Consider the following 23,737-nt stretch of genomic DNA (forward strand, 5'->3'; position numbering starts at 1 on the left):
GCGCAGGGTGGCGGTGCCCGGGTGCCGATGCAGGGGGGCTTCGGCTCCTCTGGAGGCCGCACCCCGGATCCAGTTCGCGTTGAGGTCCAGGGGCCCTTCGGGCCGAAGCGGGCGGCGGCTCTGAGGTCTCCGGCTTGGACATTCCCCCGACCCCGGGGCCGCGCAGCCCCTCCGGCCCGCGCCGGGCAGAGGCGAGGCCGGACCTTCCCGCCCCGGCACGGGAGCGCGCGCGCCTGCTTTACGGCCGGGGGCGCGCCTTTGCGACGGTGAGACGCAGGCAAGTTTTGGCGGGAAAAGCCCTGCATTTGGATTCCTGAGGTGGCAGGCAGAGGACGGCCTGGTGAGGAGGGGCGGCCGGTGGGTGGGAACGGGAGCTGGAGAAGGAGTTCGGGGTCCACCTTAGTTAGGGGCGCGAAGAGAGAAGGTAACCGGTGGCGAGCGAAGGGCTGGAAGAGGCGCCCTCGGAGGGGCGGTTCCTGAGGGAGGCAGGGGACGGTGGCAGGGGACCCCCGTAGCAGACGGGCTGGAGAGACCCTCCCTGCGCGGGCCGCCGGGGTGCCTCCCCGCCCTTCCTTCCGCTGCTGGGGGCACCTTGGCCCCGCCCCCGGGCTCCTCCCGACGGTCGGGACGGGGTGGGGGTGCGAGTGGGGAGCGGGAGGACGGGGGGAGGGGCTCGGTAGGCGAGGTGCCTGCCACGAGCCCGCGCCCCGCGGGTCTGACCCGAACCCCGCCACAGGCTCCCACTCTCAAGCTCAGCCTCCCAAGCCCGCAGCACAGCTGCTCCATTTCGCCAGACGCCCCGAAGAAGGCCTTCGGGGGTGTGGGCTCATCTGAGGAGGGCGAGCACAGCTCACCACGCCGGGATGTAGAATACTTGCTTGCGCTTTAAGGGCTGGGGTGCCACCGAGCTGAGGTCTAAGGGGAAGCCAAGAGCTGTTATTTCTTTGGCGGAATCATGGCCAGGGTTGAACTCGGTGGCTTCACAGGTGGTTGAAGTTTATCCTCATCCCGCATCTGTGTGGGTTCCTGCCTTTACAGCCCTGGCACATGGTGGAATCATGGCCGTGCCTTTTGTAGAAGACTGGGATTTGGTGCAGACCCTGGGAGAAGGTGCCTATGGAGAGTGAGTTTGGATTCTTTTACCCTTCACACTTGATTTAGTTTTCTGATCATCATCTCACTTGACTACAAATTTGCTTTGGAGTTGTTTATTCTAATACAGAGAACAGAGCTTTGTACTTGCTATCCAAAATGTTTGGGAACTGAAGCTACACAATCTTTTGTGAGGATAACTTTTCTTCCTGTTCTTTACATTGTTTCAGACAGACCACTGAAGTCAGTTTCTCCCACTTACTCCTTCCTGGGACATAAGTAGTGGCTGCAAAGCATGTGAATAGACTCTGGAGGCTGTGTGCCTGGTTTGTTTAACTTGACCACATGCTGTTCATTGTTTTGTGTTCTTAGGGGAGTTGCTTAATGTCCTCGTGTGCCTGTGTCCTCAGCTGCAGGATGGGGTCTTCCCTACCCCATAGGTACTTAGAATAGGTACCACAGTATATGTAGTTTCAAATGAATAAATGTTAGGTGATGGTGTTACAATTCAAGGATTAGAGCTTGTGTATATGTGACATGCCTTAGAATTGCTATTTTCCCATTTTAGCTTAGTTTATCAAGAACTTATTAAATGACTCCTTTCTGCATTCTTTGGAGCATTAGCTGTCCTACCTCACATTTCAGAAAGGCGTAGTATCTGTTCAGAACAAGGCAGAAACCATTTCCTTAGTTTTTTTGGTAAGGAAAGTAATAAAGGTAAATTCGTTTTGGATAAGTCATATTTAATCTTTCGAAGTTTTTTTTTTTAAAAATGGTATTCAGATGTTTAGACTGCTGTAACTCCTCCTTTTCCATTTCAGAGTTCAACTTGCTGTGAATAGAAGAACTGAAGAAGCAGTTGCAGTGAAGATTGTAGACATGAAGCGTGCCATAGACTGTCCAGAAAATATTAAAAAAGAGATCTGTATTAATAAAATGTTAAATCATGAGAATGTAGTGAAATTCTATGGTCACAGGAGAGAAGGCAATATCCAGTATCTGTTTCTCGAGTACTGTAGTGGAGGAGAACTTTTTGATAGAATAGGTATGGAAAAGATTTAAGATAGTTATTCAGCTAAGTAAGCTTATAAGATCTTGGGTCTGCTGTTTGGTTATTGTCCATTCAGAATTCCTTATGCACCAGTGAAATTGGGGTAAATTTTCTTGTTTATACAATTAATGTCAACACATAAAAGCATATATCAAAGAAAACTTTTCCCTGAATTAAGTGATTTAGGTTGGGATTGCTGTTTTATAAAGAATGATAATCAAACTGTAATCTCCTGGTGAATATCATAAGCGTGATGCATTGTTTGCTTATACAATTTTTTTGGTAGACTTTCTAGTACATGAAATCTTTATATACATGTACAGATAGAAAATAATAGTATGTTGTTAGATTTCTCCCTTATTTGAGTTAAATAATTGTTTTATATGACATTCCATGTTTGTTACTTAAATGTTCTATGTATATTCAAAGGCTTGATTTTATAGAACACATGAAGTACATAAAATATATTCTGTGGATCTAAATTTATTATTTAAGGCTGTTATACTAGCAGTTGAAAACTGATTATTCATATCTCTACTATATCTCAGGAGATCAGCTGAGTGTGAAAGAAAATGAGTTAATGAGGGAGATCAAAATATAAAAAGATAAGGGAAAAGAGAATATTTCTTTAACTGTTACTGTGTTTACTGAAGGAACTCCACAGGCATTCATGATTTTGTAGTGTTTAGTATAAATCTGTTAAATATTTAGTGAAATTAGCTCAGTTCTACCCAGGCTCCTGCTTTGGCAATTACATTTCAGGAGTAAGGAAAATACTGACATAGCATTTAGTAGAAATTAGGGGAGAACTGGAAGGATACCAAATAAATCATGGTTAGTGTCAGATAAACAAGAGTTTTCAAAGTATTGCTTTGGGTGAAAATTTGTTACTTCTAATTTTCCTCTTAGATTAATTTCTTTTTGCCACCAACAGATGGTGAAATGTGTTGTTAAGGACTCTGTTAGTGGACTCCAAAATCTTTTAATTTTTAGCATAATATTCTGTTTGCAATCATGTTTGACTTTAGGATCTGGAGCATACGTGGTTGATTCCTGATTATATTTACTTAGTAATCTAACTTACATGATTCTTACAGAGCCAGACATAGGCATGCCTGAACAAGATGCTCAGAGGTTCTTTCATCAACTCATGGCAGGGGTGGTAGGTACAGTTGTCTTACTTAAAATTAATATGAATGAAGTAAGTAAATGAATTCTAGTCTGTTTACCTCTACTTCCCTTTTAGATTTATCTGCATGGCATTGGAATAACCCACAGGGATATTAAACCAGAAAATCTCCTGTTGGATGAAAGGGGTAAGTTCAGCATGTTGTCATTTCTACTTGTATTATTTTAATACAAACATATAAGACAGTCTCTAGGCTTTTGCATTAGTAAAATTTCAGGGCAAAAACATTTAAAATCAAGGAAATTTTAGAGACTAAGTATATTTGGACTTCACAAATTCTTCATGATATAGTTATGAATGAGATGGAGAAATCTGACTTAGATACAAGGATTACTGACTCACTTGATGAGTAACTATAAAAATAATCTTAATACCTTTTTAATGGATTAATAAAGGGAAACTTTACTGGAATATCTTGGACTTTAGGCTTGTCCTGTTTATTCTTTTTAATGTATGACTTGGATAAAGGTGTAAATTTAGTTATATTTTATGAAATGAGAAGGATGGATATTGAAGTGTTAGTTTATAGAATCAGGATTTAAAAGATGATGAAAATACCAACTCTACGAGGAAGTAATTTTTGTTCATTTTTGTTTAATGCTCTATTTAATGCATTAGAGTAGTTCCTGGCAAATAGTAGGCTTTCAAAAATAATTGTTAAATAAATGAAGTTAGACTAGAGAGGTGAGTCAGACTGAACAAATTATTTTCCAATAGGGAAAAATCTGAAGTCCAGTATTTAGATTGAAAATACTAATCAAAGAAGTATAGTTGAATGGCATAGTTTTAGGCAGTAAAATAGGTTTGAAAGGACCTTTTTTTTAAAAGATGTATTTTTATTTATTTATGCATAAAAGAGCTGGGGTATAGGCCAAAGGTGGTAATGGTGGTGGTGGTGAGAGGATTCATCACAGACAGAATGGGAAGCGGAACAGGCAGATCTACTGAAACACACTGCTGAGAGGAGCAGCCGGTGACCCAGGAGAGGTCTGCTGGGCCATGTGGGTTAGTTCCCTGGCTGGGGATAGAACTCTACCTGCAGATAGCTTCATAGTGCTGAGATTTAACCCCTCGTGCCATCAGGGAGGAACAAAAAGGACTTTTACCAGGTAGCAGACGTCATTTTAGTCACCAGCGTGATCTGGTCATTAGAAAACTAAGGTTTTCTAACTATTTAGCACGAAAATGGTAGCAGTCCAGCAACTACCCTGGTGAGACCATGCCAGAAATAGTGGGTCTGCTGGCACAATATTACAAAAGGCATGTAGACCACAGAAGTTCTTTTCATAGGAGAGAATAAGAGTGATGAAAAGACTACACACTATGTAAAATAAGAAATAACTGAAGGAACACAGAGAACTTGCTAATTGTTAATTACAGTTCTTTGGGACAGGTGGAAGAAAACTATATTGAAGCCATTTGGATTAGTACAAGGGTGGCTCCATTAATGAATCTGTCTGAAAGATGAACAGTTTGCTTTGGAATGTAGTGAATTTGTAATATGAAGTGCTTTTTTTTTTATTTAAATTTTATTTTTTATATTCCCCATACAATTACAACCCCCTTATTTTGACCCCAAGCCCTCCTTTCCCTGCCCCCCACCTGCCATAGAGTGTCTCTGATTCATAGTTGTTTGTCGATTTTGATATTTTCTTTCTTATAGTTATTCTTTTTCCTGGTCCCTTATTTAAGTTTTCTAGATTCCTGCTATGAGTGAGACCATCCGGTATTTTTCTTTTTCTTTCTGACTTATTTCGCTGAGCATGATCCCTTCCAGCTCCATCCATGTTGCTGCAAATTGCATGTGTTTATCTTTTTTGAATGCTGAGTAATATTCCATGGTATATGTACCACATCTTCTTGATCCAGTCATCTATTTTTGGGCATTTGGGCTGTTTCCAAAGCTTAGCTATTGTAAACAGTGCTGCAATAAACATAGGGGTGCAGGTGTTCTTTGGAATTGATGTTTCTGTGTCCTTTGGGTAAATACCTAGGAGTGGAATTGCTGGATCATATGGAAGCTCTATGTTTAGTAGGTCCAGCAATCTCCACACAGCTCTCCATAGTGGTTGGACCAGTTTGCACTCCCACCAACAGTGCAGAAGAGTTCCTTTTTCTCCACACCCTCGCCAACACTTGTTGTTGCTAGTTTTTTTAATATGTGCCATTCTCACTGGTGTAAGATGGTATCTCATGGTAGTTTTGATTTGTATTTCCCTGATTCCAAGTGATGTTGAACATTTTTTCATATGCCTGTTGGCCATTTGCATTTCCTCTTCAGAGAAGTTTCTTTTTAGCTCTTCTGCCCATTTTTTGACTGGATTATTTTCTTTGTTTTTTTTGAGTCTCATCAGCTCTTTGTAGATTTTTGTGATCAGTCCTTTATCATTAGTGTTGGGTGCAAAAATGTTCTCCCAGTCGGTGGTGTTTCTCTTTGTTTTTGTTATTGTCTCTTTTGCTGTGCAGAAGCTCTTTAATTTGATGTAGTTCTAGCTGTTTATCTTTGCCTTCACTATCACTGCTTTGGGAGATGTGTCTGTAAAGATGTCTTTGATGTGCATATCATGTAGTGTTTTGCCTATATTTCCTTCTATGTATTTTATGGTTTCAGGTCTTATGTCTAGTTCTTTACTCCATTTTGAGTTGGTTTTTGTGCATGGTATTAGGTAGTAGTCAAGCTTCATCTTTTGCATGTAGCAACCCAGTTTTCCCAGCACCATTTATTGAACAGACTTTCTTTGCTGCAATGCATATTCTTTGCTCCTTTGTCAAAGATTAGTTGACCATAAATCTGTGGGTTTATTTTTGGATTTTCTGTTCGATTCCATTGGTCTGTGTGTCTGTTCTTGTTCCATTACCATGCAGTTTTGATGATTATGGCTTGACCAAAGTGCTTTTTAAATATTATTCTACCCTGAGATTTAGTTTTTCTGGAAGTATTGTTTACCACCAACAAGAAGTAGTATACTTTCTAACTAACCTTTTGCCCTCTAACTGACCTTTATACAATGGGATAAATTAAGAAAAGTCAACTTATTTAATAAATAATGGGGCTGGGCCTCCCCAGTGGTGCAGCAGTTGAGCGCTGGGTTGCAAGACTGCCTGCAGCCTCTGCAGCGCCGGTTCGATCCCCGCCTGCTCCCTGGCCACCGAAGGAGGATCCCACATGGTGCGCAGACCTCTCCTGCCGCCTGCTGCTCCCCGCTCTGGCTCTGGTGAATTCTCTCACCCTCCCGCACTTCTGACTATACCCAGTGCTTGTGTAAAATAAATAATAAATAAACACAGAACTTATTTAAAAAAAAAAATGGGGCTATGAGAATGTGTAATATTATCTGGAATGTGAAAACTTTGTTCCCAAACTAAAACGTTTGGTTTTTTTTTTTCCCTCTTTGTAAAGATGAAAGGTAATCTGTAAGTAAGATCAAAAAACTGAAGAATAAAGTAAAAAAGTCACGTGAAAGCCGCCAATCAATGACCAATATCATAGCTGATTGTTTTGATGAATATCTTTTAGTTATACTTTTATTAACCCATTCAGTAACCTTGCTACCTAAGCTCCTCCCTTGGTTATGGTGGGTTCTGCAAATTGTTTCATAAGCATAGTAGAATTTTAGATATTAGAAGTTTGGTGTATGGAAAGAAAAGAATTATGATTGGTCTGTTGATGAATCCTGAGAAATGAGTAAATCTGGCAGAATTCCTTTTGCTTCCAATTTTCATTCTACTTCCATTACTTTTTGAATGCTAACAGCCTTTACAGTATTACAATCAGATCCTCTCCTTCCTCATCTATAAATTGTTGGTTTTGAATAAATGCAGGTTTCAAGCTACATTAAACTCTGAGAAAGAGGGATCGTATGTCTCTAAATATGAGAGTATAGCTTAGTATTACTAAATATAGCTTAGTATTATGAGAGTATAGCTTAGTATGCTTTGAATTAGCTTTAATATAGGCCACTCATAGGTGGCATAAAATGCATAAATGCTTTTATAGGTTGGATTGTAGGATATTTGCTTCTTTTGTGCATGGAACTTTTTATCCGTTTACATTGTATTGATACAGCATAAAAACTTGTAATTTTTATGTTTAAAAATAATAGTAAAACCAAGTTTATTATTTGAGATACAGATACATGGGAAAAATTACAAAGAAAGCGAAATATCAGGGCCTCCCTGGTGGCGCAGTGGGTTGAGTGCTGCACTGTAAAGCTGTCCGCAGCCTCTGCAGTGTGGGTTCAATGCCTTCCAGCAGCGAGAATCCCACATGGTGCCGCAGACCTCTCCTGTCGCTCCCGCTGCTCCCCTCAGCAGCGCATTTCTGTTGTCTGCCTGTTCTGCTCCCTGTTTTGTCTCTGGTGAATCCTCTCACCCTCCCACACCTCTGGCCTATACCCCAGCTCTTGTATAAAAATAAATAAAATCTTAAAAAAAAAAAAAAAGGCAAAATATCAGAAGGGTGGTTACTTCTGAGAAGTTATGAAGGGAATATATTCAAAGACAAGTTTCTGGGGTATTTCAGAGGAAATAGAATGTTCTTAAACTGGGCATTGTTGGGGCCTCCCTGGTGGCGCAGGGGGTTAGGATGCAATCTGTGAAGCTGTCCGCAGCCACTGTAGCTCGAGTTTGATCCCCCAGCCGGCCAGGGAGCAACCCACATGGTGCAGCAGACCTCTCCTGACTCACCTGCTGCTCCCCTCAGCAGTGTATTTCAGTTAGTCTGCCTGTTCTGTTCCCCACTCTGTCTCTGGTGAATCCTCTCATCCCCCACACCTCTGGCCTGTACCCCAGCTCTTGTATGCATGAATAAATAAATCTTTAAAAAAAAAAACTGGGCGTTGTTGAGTGGATGTTCACTATGTCATTCTTTATATCTTGCATATTATATAAATGTTCTTTTGTTTCTATTCAATAATTAAGAATCTTTTAAAAGAGAAAACATTGCCAATATAATTGAAGTCCTTCTGTGTATCCTTTCACAAATGTATTTCCCTTTCTTTTTCTCATACATACTTCTCAATTTCAATTTACTATATCAGTTCTCTAGTCTGAATATTATGTTGCAGACATAATGAAACAAAACCCAAGGAATGCCATTAGTATTTTCAGTGACCATTGCTTATAAGTAACTTGGTACTCTTAATCTTAGTAGTTTACTAAGATTGAGTCATATATTGCTATTAAAAGGATGTTTGCTAGCTACCAAGTCAAATAGAAGCCGCTTCTGGAAGAGTAACCCTCTTTGCTCCAGTATCTTTCCATAGCCTGATCCACACTGATTTTTGTATCAACGATACTTCTCTTAAGTTAATAGAAGTGTGAGACCTTTTTCTAATTTTCCTAGATGGTGATGTCTTTTATTTCTTCTTTAAAATTTCCTTTTTGACCATTTTAAGGTAGAGAAGCTCTACAAACTTTAACTCCAGTGATTTTCCAATTAACCTTAATTCCTTTAAGTGTATCTATTGATAAAACACATTTATTGGTGCCATTCTTTTTCCCCTTTGGTTTAGATAACCTCAAAATCTCTGACTTTGGTTTGGCAACGGTGTTTCGGCATAATAATCGTGAGCGTTTATTGAACAAGATGTGTGGTACTTTACCATACGTTGCTCCAGAACTTCTAAAGAGAAAAGAATTTCATGCAGAACCAGTTGATGTTTGGTCCTGTGGAATAGTACTTACTGCAATGTTGGCTGGAGGTGAGAGCTATTTAATCATGACAAAACTCTTCTCCTATGGAAAGATAAATTTATTATAACAAAATAAATAAACCAATGGACTCCCTATGCATACGATAATATTTTAATAGTAACTTGTTTATAACTAACTTGAAAATTTTAATTCCAAAGATTTTTTTGAGAGGTATGTACAACTATTAAGTGGAATATCATGGTAGTAATTTCTTTTAAGATTCATGTAACTGCATTTGAAATGAGTAGAGCAGGAAGTGATTCATCGGCTTTGAAGTACCTCTAAAATTTCTGTGAGTTGGCATTCTTAATTTGAAAAGCCTAGTGAATTAATTTAAAGGAACTTTCAATGGATTTGTATTCATTATTTTCCTTAAAATCCTTAGTATGTAATGTTACAAACACTGGGACCTGTTTTTTTTTTTTTTCAGAATTTTTTTTTTTTTTTTTTTTAGAATTGCCATGGGACCAACCCAGTGACAGTTGTCAGGAATATTCTGATTGGAAAGAAAAAAAGACATACCTCAACCCTTGGAAAAAAATTGATTCTGCTCCTCTAGGTAACTAGGTTATCTTGATTGAAAGTACTGATTTCTTAGATAGTGAAGTCTAGTGCTATTTGAATTTTTTCCTTTTTAACCTGTAAATAATTGTGTAAATGATCCATGGTTCTTGTAGATAAATTATAAAATATAAGCAAAAAGTAAGGGAAAAAACTCCTATGGCCCCAGCAATCAGAAATAGGTTCTTTTAATGTACTTTTATTTATAATAAAAATATGCAAGTATATATGTCATGTATTATTTATATGTATGTGTGTTTTTACAAAAAATGAGATCACAATACATAAACTATTTTGTAATGTTTTGTTGTTTAATGACTAGGTTGTGATGGTATTCTACTATATTGATATGCCTTACTGTACTCATTTACAGTAAGTTTACTTTGTTACAGAGATTTAGTTCACTTTGTTACAGAGATTTAGAATTTTTTCCTGATTTTTCTCTGTTATGAAAGAGCTATGATGAGCATCGATATAATTGAATCTTTACACATGCTCTTAAATGATTTAGTTAAAGCAAAGCCCCAGGAGTGGATTGCAGGTATAAGGATTTATGTTATTTTTAATTATTATGGCTTACTTTGCCAAATTGCTTTTCAGAAAGCTTGTGCCATTTTATTATAATCTCATGACTTTGATGTTAAAAAAAATTGGACTAATCTAGCAAGACTATAAAAATATACACTATTTTTTACTTTTACTTTAAATTTAGTAGCAGTGATGTTACATATCCATTATATATTTATTAGCTTTTTGTCTATTTTTGTGGATTATATATTTTGTGCATTTTGGCAGACAGATTTTCTTAGTACTTTGTGTGAGTTTTTTTTAATGTCTTATTGTCATTAGATTTTAAAGAATTAGTCATTTAATTTTATTGATGCCATTTTGACATAGAGACATCTTACATTTTTGTTTATTCAAATCTATTATCTTGTCCTTTATGGTTCCTAACTGTCATGTTTGGAGAGGTTTTTCCTACTGCTGATATTAGAAAAAAAATTCCCTTTGTTTTCATGGCTTCCAATTTTACATTTAAATCTTTGGTTCATTAGAAAATGGTTATGGTATTGGGGAGATATATGAATTCTTTATGAAGATAGTTAAGATACTTTAGAATGACAGTTGCTTATTCTCTCTTAACTTATTGGAAAGTAACTTTTCCTTATAAAACTGTGTGAGAGGACTTAACATGACATACTGGAACCACAAAATTTGGTATTGAAAATAGATGAGGGTTCTTTTGTATCTTTTTTTTTGTTAGTGACTTGCAGGGAGAAATGTTTATACCAGGCTCTAGTTCTGCTTATTTGCAAATAACTGAGAATCAGATCTGGGATGAATATTGTAAGAAAGAAAATCTGCATGATATTAAAACAGTCATTTTAGTAGCTTTATTCTTTCTCTTCCCCAGAAATAATGTTTGGACATAAGCAGGACAATGGGGAATGTGTCCCAGACTACAAACTTTAGGCCTTTTTTCTAATCTGCATGACTCTTTTCAAATGTTCTCTTAATGTTTTGTTTTCAGCTCTGCTGCATAAAATTTTAGTTGAGAATCCATCAGTAAGAATAACCATCCCAGACATCAAAAAAGATAGATGGTACAACAAGCCCCTCAAGAAAGGTACTATCCTTAAAATACAAGTTTTTTTCTTTCTGTGATAGAAAAGGTATTGACAAGTCAACAACATAAGATAGCTGTGATCTCTGTCCTCATGGAGATTACAATGTCTAGAAGGAAAATCATAAATACAAAAAACAATTTAAAGTTTATTAATAATTATAAGGTGGAAGTCAAAGTACAATATAAGTGTTTGACTAAATCTTCCTGAAGAAATCACATTAAATCTAAAATTTGAAGGGTAACAGGGAGCTAGCTAAAGAAGTACTGGTAGGATGAATGGAATATTCTGATTAAAGGAAGCAGCACTTGGATTGTCTCGAAGTTTAGAAAGTGGTGGTGCAATTGAGGACTTAAAAGGAGGCCAGTTTGGCATGGCCCTTTTCTGGCTTGTGTCACCAGTGGTTAGTACCATGTGTGGTGCTTGTAGGCACTCAGTACATGTTTATTGCATAAATGAGAAGGGGGGAAAGGGAAGAGGTTTGAGATGAGGCCAGCGAAGTACATAATAGCCAAGTTGTGGAGGACTATTTAGGCTACATTAAGGATGCGGGGATTAAATGAAGGCCAGTGGAGAAGCCTTTGGGAGATTTTAAGCTAGGAAATGACATGATCCTAAATTTGGTTTTAAAAGCTCTCTCTGGCTACCTTTTTTTTTTTTTTTTTTTTTTAATGTTTTCGACCCTAGAGATGAGAAGTTAGTGGCATGGGCTAAATTGATGACAGTGGGATTAGAAAGAAGAGAGATTACAAAGAAATTTAAGCACTAGAATTGGTGATTACTTAAAAGTGAATAATGGCAGAGAATGTGGAATTAAGGATGACTCATTGGTTTCTGGTTTTAACAATTGTGTAAAGGGTGATAGCATGTATTAAGATGTAACTCAGGAGGAAAAACAGATTTGGGGGGACTTTTTTTTTGGTTTTGGACATACTGAATTTGAGAAGTTAGGTAGCATTGTTTAATAGGAGTATGTTTTTGTATAAAACTCAGTGTGGGACTTGGCTTGAGATGTTGATTCAGGTGTTTTTTTGCAAATTGATGGTAATTTAAGCCATGGGGGTAGATGAAATTAAGTGTAAAGAATTTTAAGGAATGCCAGTATCTAAGTGGTAAGTGGAGTCCAGTGAGACAAAAAGCTGCCTTCTGAGGTGATAGGTGTGAGCTCAAGTGCAGGTGGGGATTTGATAGAGAATTGAAGGGAGGAAAAGATGGGTGGAAATGCAAGTAAATTACCATATTTGGTAGTTGCAAGTTGAGGGCGTTTCTAATGACTTTATTTTCTTTGTGAAATGAGAGATGATATCCTGTGCTAAGTAACAAGGTGCTGGAGGGTGGTCTTGGAAATTTGATAGAAGTGTAGAAGTTATTAAATGATCATTGTAGAGAAAGGGAAAGGAAACTGGCTAGAAAAAGTCTGAAATTGTTGAGCATCAGGTGACGGTAGTAACTGAATTTACTGTGGCATTGTTTTCTTTATAATTATTCTTGGTAAAACTTTTCCAGGGAGAGGTTGAGGTCAAAGAATGTTGTGTAGAGCAGATTCATAATATTTATTGCAGTTGTCATAGTTTTTTATTTTCAATCTTTAGCTAGGTCTCTGTCTTCATAGAACATTACTCTGTTACCATGAATGAAGCCATTAAAATTATGGCATTAACATGATATCCCACTCTTGAAACTTACTTACAGGTTAGGATCTGTGAAATGTATAATTTGACAGGTATGAATCCTAGTAAGTACATAATGATACATTTCATGTAGGAAGAGCCACTGTTTGTCTTGTAAGTATTTTGTATTAAATAGATGGATTTAGATGTGTTTTTTCTTTTTCAAGTTTCCATTGGGTTGATTTTCAAATATCTGCATAAAATATTTGAAAGCATTTATATTTGTTTTCCTTTTCCAGGGGCAAAGAGGCCCCGAGTCACATCAGGTGGTGTATCAGAGTCTCCTGGTGGATTCTCTAAGCACATTCAGTCCAATTTAGACTTCTCTCCAGTAAACAGTGCTTCTAGGTAAGATTAATTGATAAAAATCAAATAGTTGAATATACTATTTCCAGTGAAAAATAATGAATAATTTTTCTGAAAAGTGAATAATTTTATCATTGTGAGAATGGGAATATGAAGTAAGAAAGGCCTGATGGATTTTATGTAAAGGTGTATTTTTTTCCCCCATATTTTAATACCTCAGTGAAGAAAATGTGAAGTATTCCAGTTCCCAGCCAGAACCACGGACAAGTCTTTCCTTATGGGACACCAGCCCCTCATATATTGATAAACTGGTACAAGGAATCAGCTTTTCCCAGCCCACATGTCCTGATCATATGCTTCTGAATAGTCAGTTACTTGGCACCCCAGGATCCTCACAGGTAAGGGGATAAAGCTTTTAAAATAAATAATAGAAGCCCTTCATTTTTTATTTTCTTGAAGTCTTTTTTCTCATTTAATGTATAAATCCTAGAAATACAGTATTAATATTTGATACAGATTTTTTTTTTTGGACATGGAGGAGGCCTTCGTATTTAAGAATCTTAAGTCACAGAAAAGATTTTTCAACTAAATGGCTATGATATGACTGCTTTTGGTGATACCAGATTTATTTAGCTTTCCTCTATTTGATATGTAGAACCCCTGGCAGCGCTTGGTCAAAAGAATGACACGGTTTTTTACCAAGTTGGATGCAGATAAATCTTATCAGTGCTTGAAAGAGACCTGTGAGAAATTGGGTTATCAGTGGAAGAAGAGTTGTATGAATCAGGTATGTTTCATTAATTTTCATTATCTCTTCTGAATTTTAAATATTTGAGTAAAAAGCTATCATTATCATTAATGTATACATTAAAAATATGCATTAAAGTATACATTTTAAAGTATACATTTAAAATATACATTTTAAAGTATACATTAAAAATACAGAGTAATTAAATTGAAAAATAAACTACTGTAGTTGAAGGAATTAAAGTAAAATGTTCTTATATTTTAAACTGTAACAGTATTGTTCATTCTCTAAGAAAGATGAATGCATTAACAATCTTACATTTTCTCCCATCTCACCTGCTCCCTCTTACCAGTTTTTGTTGTTTACATTATAGCATATTTATAACAATCATGAAAAATAAGTAGAGGGTGATATTTTGTATTAATGGGACTAAAGAGGACTCTTACATAATGCAATGCATGATCTTTCTGTAGATCGCAGATTTAAAGGGCAAAAGCTACAAAGGATGTTATTGGGACAACTGGAGGAATGTGAATATGGGCTGTATATTAGGTGTTTTTTCAATCTGTCAAATTTCTTGGGTGTGGTCATACTGTGGTTTATAGAATGTCTTTGTTCACAGGAGAAATATTAAAGTGAAATTGAAGTGAAGTGTATTATGTCTATAACTTAGTTTAAACACAGTTCGGGGTCTTGGCTGTTTCTTTCTACATCTCTCAACTAGCCTGGGCTGCTTTATAGATCATAGGAACATTCTAAAGCACTAACAGTGGAAGTTGCAAGGCCCCGCAAGACTTTCACATCTTCTGCTGCAAATCTGACTTTTTTTTTTTACTCTTATGTTTTATTTATTTATTTTTGGGTTTTGCCATACATGTGCTTTTCAGTGTTTTCCATGATTTATTAAAATAAAAGCAGTTTCAGTATCTTCATGAATAGTAATTTATATTCTCTGCATTTTTTACATTTCAAAATTCAAGAATATTAGTAATTTCAGATTCACTGCATATTGAACTACTGAGGTTTATCTTAAAAGGCAATTCTTAAGCAACTGTAAAAATCGGACTCTTCCTACATTTTTCTTAAAGAATAGGTTTTATAACAAAGGCCCTTTTTAAGAAATCTAATTCTACAGCACATAATTGAACTTTCCAAGCATCATCTCTCCCTTAAAAGAAAGACATATCTTTTAAAACTCTGTATGCTTACAGTAGTAATTTAAAATTAAATTCAACTAACAAATCTATAAACACGTTTGCCTTTATTATTCACTATTAAAGCAAGTTCTCATAAAGACTCACAATATGAACAGGAAACTTTGGGTATGTTATTAAAAGAATTATACATCCCTTTATCCCCCAGAATCAGTCAAGGCATTGAGCCTGGTTCTCTAAAGCTGTGGCAGTGCTGCCACATCCTTAGAAAATGTAATTAAGCCTCCTGTTTAAGACATTAAATGATGTCTTAAATTTAAGACATCAACAAGAGAAAGACACTTTTTCATGGACTGTTCCTATAGAGAACATGAGTGTGGGATGCTGGTTGTTTTTGAGATAATTTAGTGCACAAGCTGGATAGTGAGTTCTTTCTGCAATAACCAAATGACGGTTTAATGCTATTATCAACAGTTCATGACCCATCAGCAAGAAAGGCAACTTGATTAGAATAAATACTGCTGACCTCAAAAAGGAAAAAAAAAAAGGAACAATTCACTCCTTACTTTATTAACATCTGTTCTTTGGTATGAAAACATAAAAAACAAATCTTTAAATTAAAAAATATTTTTAGAGAACTCAGTTTGCAAATTTTGAAGATACATGATTTTGTAAGTTCAAGATGTCATTTAAAATATTTGCATTATTTTCTTAGCATTATAAACTAGGGTTAAAATAAGATATCATTGTGGTTATAAAGTTCACTGTTAGACTCTTCTTTTTTACACAAGTTTCAAAAATAACCATAGGTAATAAGGATCATATTTCCTTTCACATGCATAGGCATAAAGTATTTCATTTTCTTGGTATAATTATAGTATATCCACTTCCACCTCAGCCTCTTTCTGTTTTACACAGTGGGCCATTTTTGATGGGATGTAATTCTAAAGCCTGTCATTTCAAAAGAGATTATTTTATGTTGCCATTTTAAGATTTCTACCAGAAATGGGGGCATCCCATTTTTTCAGTTTCTTTGGTCAGTTGTTTAGAAATTGCAGGATTGATAGTAATAGCCACCCTTTCTTCACTGTTTTTAGAATTTCATTTGCTTTAGAATAACTATTTTCTATTGCTTTCACACTTATTGGGAACATTGTAATAATTCTGTCAGCTTTTTAGGCTAGGGAAGACACTACCTGTTCACCTGCATCTTGAAACTCTTGGCATGCATCAGGGAACACATCATAAATAATAAGTGGATAGCAAGGCTTCATGAGATTTTTTGTCATTGGATTCCCCATGTTGCCTAGTGCAATGAATCCAACTGGAGTCTTAGAAGCCACTGACCTAGAACATACCACTGCTAGGCTGACTGCTGTCCTGCCAGGCTCCAGAGGTGACTCCTCAGAGCTACTAAGTAGGCTGTCATGCTCCCTGGCTTCTCTTCCCAGTGGTGACCTCCACTGCTCCCGCCTCACCCACTTACTGCCTTCACTTATACTTTAATAATTGTGTTTTCCCTTAGTCTATTTTCACTTTCTTCAGTTGTTTATTACAGTTACATTTTGGTAAAATACCAAACTTATTTTTGTTGCTAAGAGTTCATGCAGAATCAAACCCTGGTAATGTTGTACCTGTATACAGGTTGGTCTGGGTTAGGCATGCACACATCTATTAGTCGGAGAAGACCCTGGAAGGTGTGAGATTTTCACTTTGTTATAGAAGTCCCTCTCAAATTTTTATACCAGTAGTATAGTTAACTTGAGATTGTAGTGTTTGCTTAGAGTATTCTCTACCCACACATATAGGTTAACCTTATTTTTATTGCCTTAGGTTACTGTATCAACAACAGATAGGAGAAATAATAAACTGATTTTCAAAGTAAATTTGGTAGAAATGGATGAGAAGATCTTGGTTGACTTCCGTCTTTCTAAGGTAAGTAGAACAGCAATGTTCTTCTTGTAAACCTTGTTTTGTATTGTTAAGGGAATATTACATGTTCATTATAGAAATTTTTTAAAAATTATGAAGAACATAATAAAAATCAAGTTTAATCTCACTATCTAGAGGTGATGTAGATTTATTTTTTAGTGTATTTCATTATTTTTTAGTATATTTCATTTAGTATATTTCATAAATATATTTCATTAGTATATTTCATGGAAATACTCTTATGTGAAGAATTTTTTTTAATGGCATTATATTTGTATATACATGGCATTTGTACATATCTGGTAACTTGCTTTTTCCATTTAATATTATAGACATTTGTTCTTAACATTCTCTAAAACATATTTTTTTAAAGTGACATTTTCCTTATAAAAGGTTTTGTTTCTTATGGAAAACATAAATAAGTAGGAAAATAAAAATAATTGTAAGTTATACTGCCTAGCAGCAGTTACCCTGAATATTTTGAAGCCTTCTAAATTTTTTCTTACTAAATTCATACATATACTGTTTTATAAAGATTTGTCAAAAAAATTGTATTTTATTATTAATAAATCTTTATCTGTTAAAAATTATTCATGATTAACATTTTTATACCTAGTTTTATTTATATTTTTGATCATGTCTTTAGAAATTATTGGTTCTGAGTTTATGGGTTTTTTTTTTTTAAGATTTATTTATTTATACAAGAACCGGGATACAGACCAGATGTGCGGGAGGGTGAGAGGATTCACCAGAGACAGAGCAGGGAACAGAACAGGCAGACTGACAAAATACACTGCTGAGGGGAGCAGCAGGCAAGACAGGAGAGATCTGCTGTGTCATTTGGGTTTCTCCCCGGCCAGCCAGGATCGAACCTGTACTGCAGAGGCTGTGGACAGCTTCACAGTGCAGCACTCAACCGCCCGCACCACCAGGGAGGCCATGAGTTTATAGTTTTAAATATGAGACCGAAATAGTATTTTCTCTATTTTCTGAGAGATTATACATGGTTCTAAAGAAGATTGGAGAAGTAAATTAGTCTTTCTACTGGAGACTTACTGCAATACTCATGTCCAGATGCTTGGATTAAATAACTGTGATCCCAGTATAATGAAAACTTCTCATTAACTGAATCAGTGGCTGTGTTGCCACAGTATTTTGCACGACTTTGTTGTAGTTGCATAGCTTATTTTTAGTTTACAAACCTGTCATGCCTTTTTCAAACAATAACTTAGTCCAGATACACAAACACATGAAATAGAAAGGATGCAGTGTTTCTGCTCACTGAGCACAGTGTGGTTGGAATAGTAGTAGACTCAAAATCGGGTCAGAATTGTTTATATAGTATTTCTTCTGCTGGGGTATTTGGTCTTCATAAGAGAATTTGGAACTGTAGCTGGACATACCTAAGGATATTGGCCTCTTCTCATTAAGAAGTTATTTGATTTTATGGCATAGTCTTCTTTACATTGATTGGATATTATTCCTAATACAGGGTGATGGATTGGAATTCAAGAGACACTTCCTGAAGATTAAAGGGAAGCTGACTGATGTTGTGAGCAGCCAGAAGGTTTGGCTACCTGCCACGTGATACGTCCATTGACTCCAGGGAATCCTGGCAAATACAGTGCTGCTATGTTGACATTATTCTTCCTAGAGAAGATCATCCTATTCTGCAAACTGCAAATAGTCCCTGAAGAGTTCTCTTCCCTCCTTAGCAAACATTTTTTCATTCTTTATGTATGTTCTGCTTACAGATGACATCTATGTTTTAATTGTAAGTAAGATTTTGGGAAAGGGTTGGATAGAATTCATTAGCTATTTCTTTGTGGTTAGTGTCTGAATTTGAGACCCATCTGTTGGAACCCAAGCTTTAAGGGGACATGAGTTTCTTAGCTCTTAAACCAACATAATGAAAGATGTTACCTTATCCCATTTTTACAAAACATTTTGTATTCTCTTAAAAATACACATTTTCTCCTGATTTAATTATATGGATAAATTCATAAAAGCCAACCCTTATGTCTTTTGGGCAGTAGATTTATTAGTCTGTAAAGTGGAACCAACTTCAAAGAATATATTCCCAAGATTTGTACTCAAATTTTCAAAAGGGTGTGACCAGGTATATTAATGTTTTTTAATTATAACTCAATAAAAATTGCAACTAGGCATGTTTTTTGCAGTGTAGTTAATAATATATAAAATACTGATTGACCTTTGAAATAGAAGTTGAGCATATTCTCTAGTGCTTAACTACCTTTATTCTAAAATTACTGTTGCACATTTAAAAGATTTTTTCTATATTATTTTCTACTTTCACAGCCATATTTTAAATTCTTTATTACAGAAATAAATTCTATTTTGAAAATGAATAGCTAACTCTGTGAACTTACTGGTGACTAAGCTTCTAGGTAGTAAGGAATAAAAAATGAGGGAGAAGTATAGGAAGATAGAATAGAAATAGACCTGATGACTGTTTCTTCTACCTGTTAGTTTTCCAAAGACTTTATTCTGCTAAATTTTATATTAACTTTTGCTGTATTAGGTTTAGGTCCTATATCCACCTCCTTTTTTTGTAATTTATAAAATTATCTTACTCTGAAGGCAAGAACATGTGAAATTTAGTGGTTAGAGTTTATCATATATTAGTGTTTGCTGGTAAATTATATTGCTACAGTATATCCATAGAAAAAATAAATGTGAACAAATAGATGGCTTCTAAAAATTGAGCTAATATATTCTCAAATATGAAAGAAATTTTGCTCTTGAGAATTGTCAGCCAGCCATGGTAAGTCTCAGAAACAGTTATCTCAGGTTTTGAACTCTCCTGTAGACTCTAGTTTTATAGTCACAGTCTAGCTGATCTTTCCACTTGACTCAGTCAGTTAATGACCAAAATCAACTTTTCCTTCTGTCCTCTCACCTGTTCCTCCCTCCTTTGCTCCATCTCAACAAATGCTGCATTCAGCACCCACCTACCCCCCATCTTTTAAGCCAAAGTCCTTGAAACCAACCTTGACATGATTTTCATATTCTCCATTCAATTCAGCAATTCCTATTCAGTTTAGCAAATATATCCAAAATGTATCCTACTGTGTACACTTAGTTGAAGGCACTGTTATCTCTCTTTTTTTTTTTTTTTTTTTTTTGTTATTTGTCCTGTAGCAGTTCAGAAAAACAGTCAGCGTGATCCTTCTAAAATATGAATTTAGGTATCTTTCCCCTGCTCTCAACTCTTGTGACTCTTCATCACACTTCAAACAAAATTCAAAGCATCTGTGACTTGCATGCCGTCTGTCTTACAGCCATCTCTTTGGCCTCACTTGCCATTCCTACTTACTCATCCTGCTTCAACCACGTTGGGTTTGCTGTTCTTCTCACAAGATAAGCACATTCTCATATTTTGACTTGCTGTTCCCTGAACTAGGAGTACTTTACTCCCAGATATTTATGTGACTTGTGCTTCACTTTAAGTCTGCTTAAACAACACAGTCTTTCCCTAACTTATCTAAAATACTAACACACACACATGCACACCCCTGCCATGACACTTTTTCCTTTATTTTTCATCATAACACTTAGTATAAGATATCTATTGTCTGTTAATCCCATTGGAATATGTAATACATGAATTCTTTGAGGTCAGGGACCCTCTCTGACCTGTTCTCTTTTGTATCCCCAGCACCTAGAACAGTGCCTGATAAGTTACAGCATGCCGTAAATTGCTTCACAAAGAAATAGAACTCATTTGATTCGATCTACTCTCAAAATACCTGGAAGCCAAATATTTCTCTCCATTTAAATTGCTGCCACCCTAATTAAAATGCCTTCACGTCATCTCTTCACTGGATTTCTATTATTAAAAGTGTCTTCCCTCTTCTTCCTTTTGCTATTTTCTAACCCTTTCCCTCAGTCTTTTCTTTATATAGGTCCTAAGTTGTTGGTATTTTTTTTTTTTTAAGGCAAATTATACTTTGGTATTCCCTTGCTTAAGAACCTCCAGTGGCTTCCCATCGCATCTAGAACTGGGATCTAAATTCTTTGCTCTGACTCACCTGTCCCTGTATGCTTCCCCTCTCTCCTCTGCTCATTATACTGCAACCTCCTTTCTCTTAATGTGAACTTATTCCCCTTTCACAAACTGGGTGTTTATAGCTTCCTCTGTCTAAAATCCCTTCCAATCCTTTGCATGACTTAGCATTCAAATCCCATCCCAAATGTTTCTTCTCCTACCAATCACTATCATTGTGCTTTCTTCATAGAACTTATCACTCTCTGAAATTATTTGTTTATTTTCTGTCTCTTCCACCAAAACAGAAGCTTATACTTCATTTTCACCCATAGAACAGTACTTGGAATATAGTGGATATTAATTGAATAAATGAATAAATTAAATATCAGATGAGGAAAATGCCACAGAATGTTACAAGGGGAAGGTGATTTAATGGATCATAAACAAGCTTTATCAACTATTGGAATTTGTGTAGGATGGTGAGAAGTTCAATTCAGATTTGTACAGACTAGCTCTGACATTTAATTGCCTCTTCAAAGAGACTGATAACTGCCTCTTAGAGTTGCTTTTAATCTTAAATCTGTTAATGTACCTGAAGAATGTAGTATGCCATGTTGTACAAAAAGGCATTCAATAAACATAAGTTGCCATAATTTTTCAGCAGTGTTCATTATGTGATTGGGAGAAGAAATTTACCCCATTATTAAAAGTAAGATTTGCTTATCAATGAAAATTTGTCAGGTGTATAAATGAGAGAAGGGTTTATCATCCAAAGTAACAGCTAAAATTTTGATGGAAAATTTTACCCTATGCTATGTGTATGTGTAGTGCTTGTGTGTGTGTGTGTGTCTTTGTGTGTGTGGTGTGATTGTTGAAATTATTATAAGTATATAAAGAATGTTCTGTTTAACCAGCAATCGTAAAGTTAACATCTGCTTAGCAGCAACTCAGTTGAAGAAAGACCATTTCCAGACCCCAGAAGCCTTGGCATTTTTTCGTTCTCTATCAGCCCATTCCCCCCAGAAGTGATCACAAAATTTGCTTCTGTGTGTGATGACCCTCTCCTTGATTTTCTTTAATTTTCTCAGCTGTTTCAACTGTTTCTAAACCTTATATAAATGAAATTATGCTCTTTTTTTATATTCATACATTTAATTCACTGATTTTTATCACAATATAAGATACCATATATGAACATAGTTCATAATATTGTTCATTCTACTGCTAATGGATATTAGGATTGCTTATTGCTTGATAATATTATTAACAATCTTGTTAAGAACACTCGATACCCAGGAGTTTCTCTAGGCCCTAAAGATAAGGGTATACACTTAGGAAGGAAATTGCTAGGTTTTAGAATATGCATATCTTCAACTTTTGTAAAATAATAGCAAACTGTTTTCTAAAGTGCCTGTACCTATTTATACTGCCATATGAAAAGAGTCTGCAATTACTAGGGAAAATTTGGAAGGATCTATTAAAATATAAGAATAGTCATATCAGAAGAATATGTTTTTAGTGTTTCCAATTTTCACCTGTATTTGATGTTATTCTGATTTTTTTCCAAGTTGTTTGTATGCAATATATCCATTTGGTATTAATTTGCTTGTTCCTAAGTTTGAATGTTTGAATATCTTCTGAAGTGCTCATTTCAATCTTTTACTTATTTTTCTGAATTTCATTTCTTCATGTGTTCAGTGTTACTGGTTTTTTGTCAGTGACACAGACACAGAATGTCTCCCAACCTGTGGCTTATTGTTTCATACTTAATGGGCATTTATAATTTTAATGTAGTTCACTTAAGAACTTTCCTCTGCCTAGTGCTTTTTGTTTCTTATTTAAGGACTCATTCCCTATTCAAAAAATGAATATTTTCTCTATATTACCTTTTTCAAAGCTTTAGCATTTTGGCTTTCACATTTAGTTCCCCAATTCACCTGAAAATGGTTTTGTGTATAATGTGAGGTAGAGGTCAAAATTCATTTCACCCTCCTGCCCCAATAGTCATTTCACCCACCTGTCGCTATCATTGAAAAGATGATCATTTTTCCCTTGCTCTTCACTAATATCCATTCAGTATTCAGACTTCCAGTTCTTATTTTTTTTATGATATGTTTTGAATCAGCATCCAATAAATACCATATTGCAATCGAGTGATGTCTTTTCAGTTGCTTTTGGTCTGTAAGTTCTTGCTATATATCCTTTTCTGATTTTTTTCAGTTTGCCCTATAATTTTCTTTGGATTTGGTGATTGCATTACAGTGGTACAATTTGACAGGTTTCCCCTAGTCTGTGTTTTTTGGTAAATACATACATTCAGGAATACTTGCCCTCTGTCAGTTGTATGTGCTGCATACACTTCTTTACTTATTGAGCCATGGATTATTTAGAATATCTTTCTGAATTTCCCAACCTTTGAGAATTGTTTTTTTTTATAATTTTTAATTGAAACAATTTATATTCTATAAAATTCAACTTTACAAGTATACCCATCAATGGTGTTTAGTGTATTCACAAATTTGTACAACCATTACCACTAATTCCTGAACATTTTCATCATTCCAGAAAGAAACCTCATGTTCATTAGAGCAGGAATTATGGAATTCGGCAGTACTGAATTGAAAGTGGTAAGGAGTGCTCTGTCTTTATGTGTCTTGACCTTGACATCTTTGAAGATCATATATAATTTTCCTCAATTTTGCTTTG

At 36.0% G+C, this 23,737-nt stretch overlaps 1 protein-coding gene across 2 annotated transcripts; it reads left to right on the forward strand.

Annotated features, from left to right (window-relative positions):
- Positions 1-259: 259 nt before the first annotated feature.
- Positions 260-21,807, forward strand: CHEK1 (checkpoint kinase 1). 2 transcript variants are annotated; one of them, XM_037505552.2, is made up of 13 exons: positions 260-340; positions 1,039-1,123; positions 1,914-2,137; positions 3,241-3,305; positions 3,390-3,459; positions 8,846-9,034; positions 9,481-9,585; positions 11,119-11,214; positions 13,122-13,230; positions 13,409-13,586; positions 13,844-13,975; positions 16,924-17,025; positions 18,515-21,807. In XM_037505552.2, exons 2-13 carry the CDS (start codon positions 1,059-1,061, stop codon positions 18,608-18,610), a joined length of 1,431 nt encoding a protein of 476 aa, XP_037361449.1. In that variant the 5' UTR covers positions 260-340; positions 1,039-1,058; the 3' UTR covers positions 18,611-21,807. The 2 variants fall into 2 exon arrangements, with proteins under 2 accessions (XP_037361449.1, XP_037361450.1); XM_037505553.2 differs by lacking the exon at positions 260-340 and adding an exon at positions 364-424.
- Positions 21,808-23,737: the final 1,930 nt, after the last annotated feature.

The sequence above is a fragment of the Talpa occidentalis genome, unplaced genomic scaffold (assembly GCF_014898055.3).
Source record: "Talpa occidentalis isolate TD23 unplaced genomic scaffold, MPIMG_talOcc4v2.1 talOcc4.12, whole genome shotgun sequence".
Taxonomy (NCBI): Eukaryota; Metazoa; Chordata; class Mammalia; order Eulipotyphla; family Talpidae; genus Talpa; species Talpa occidentalis.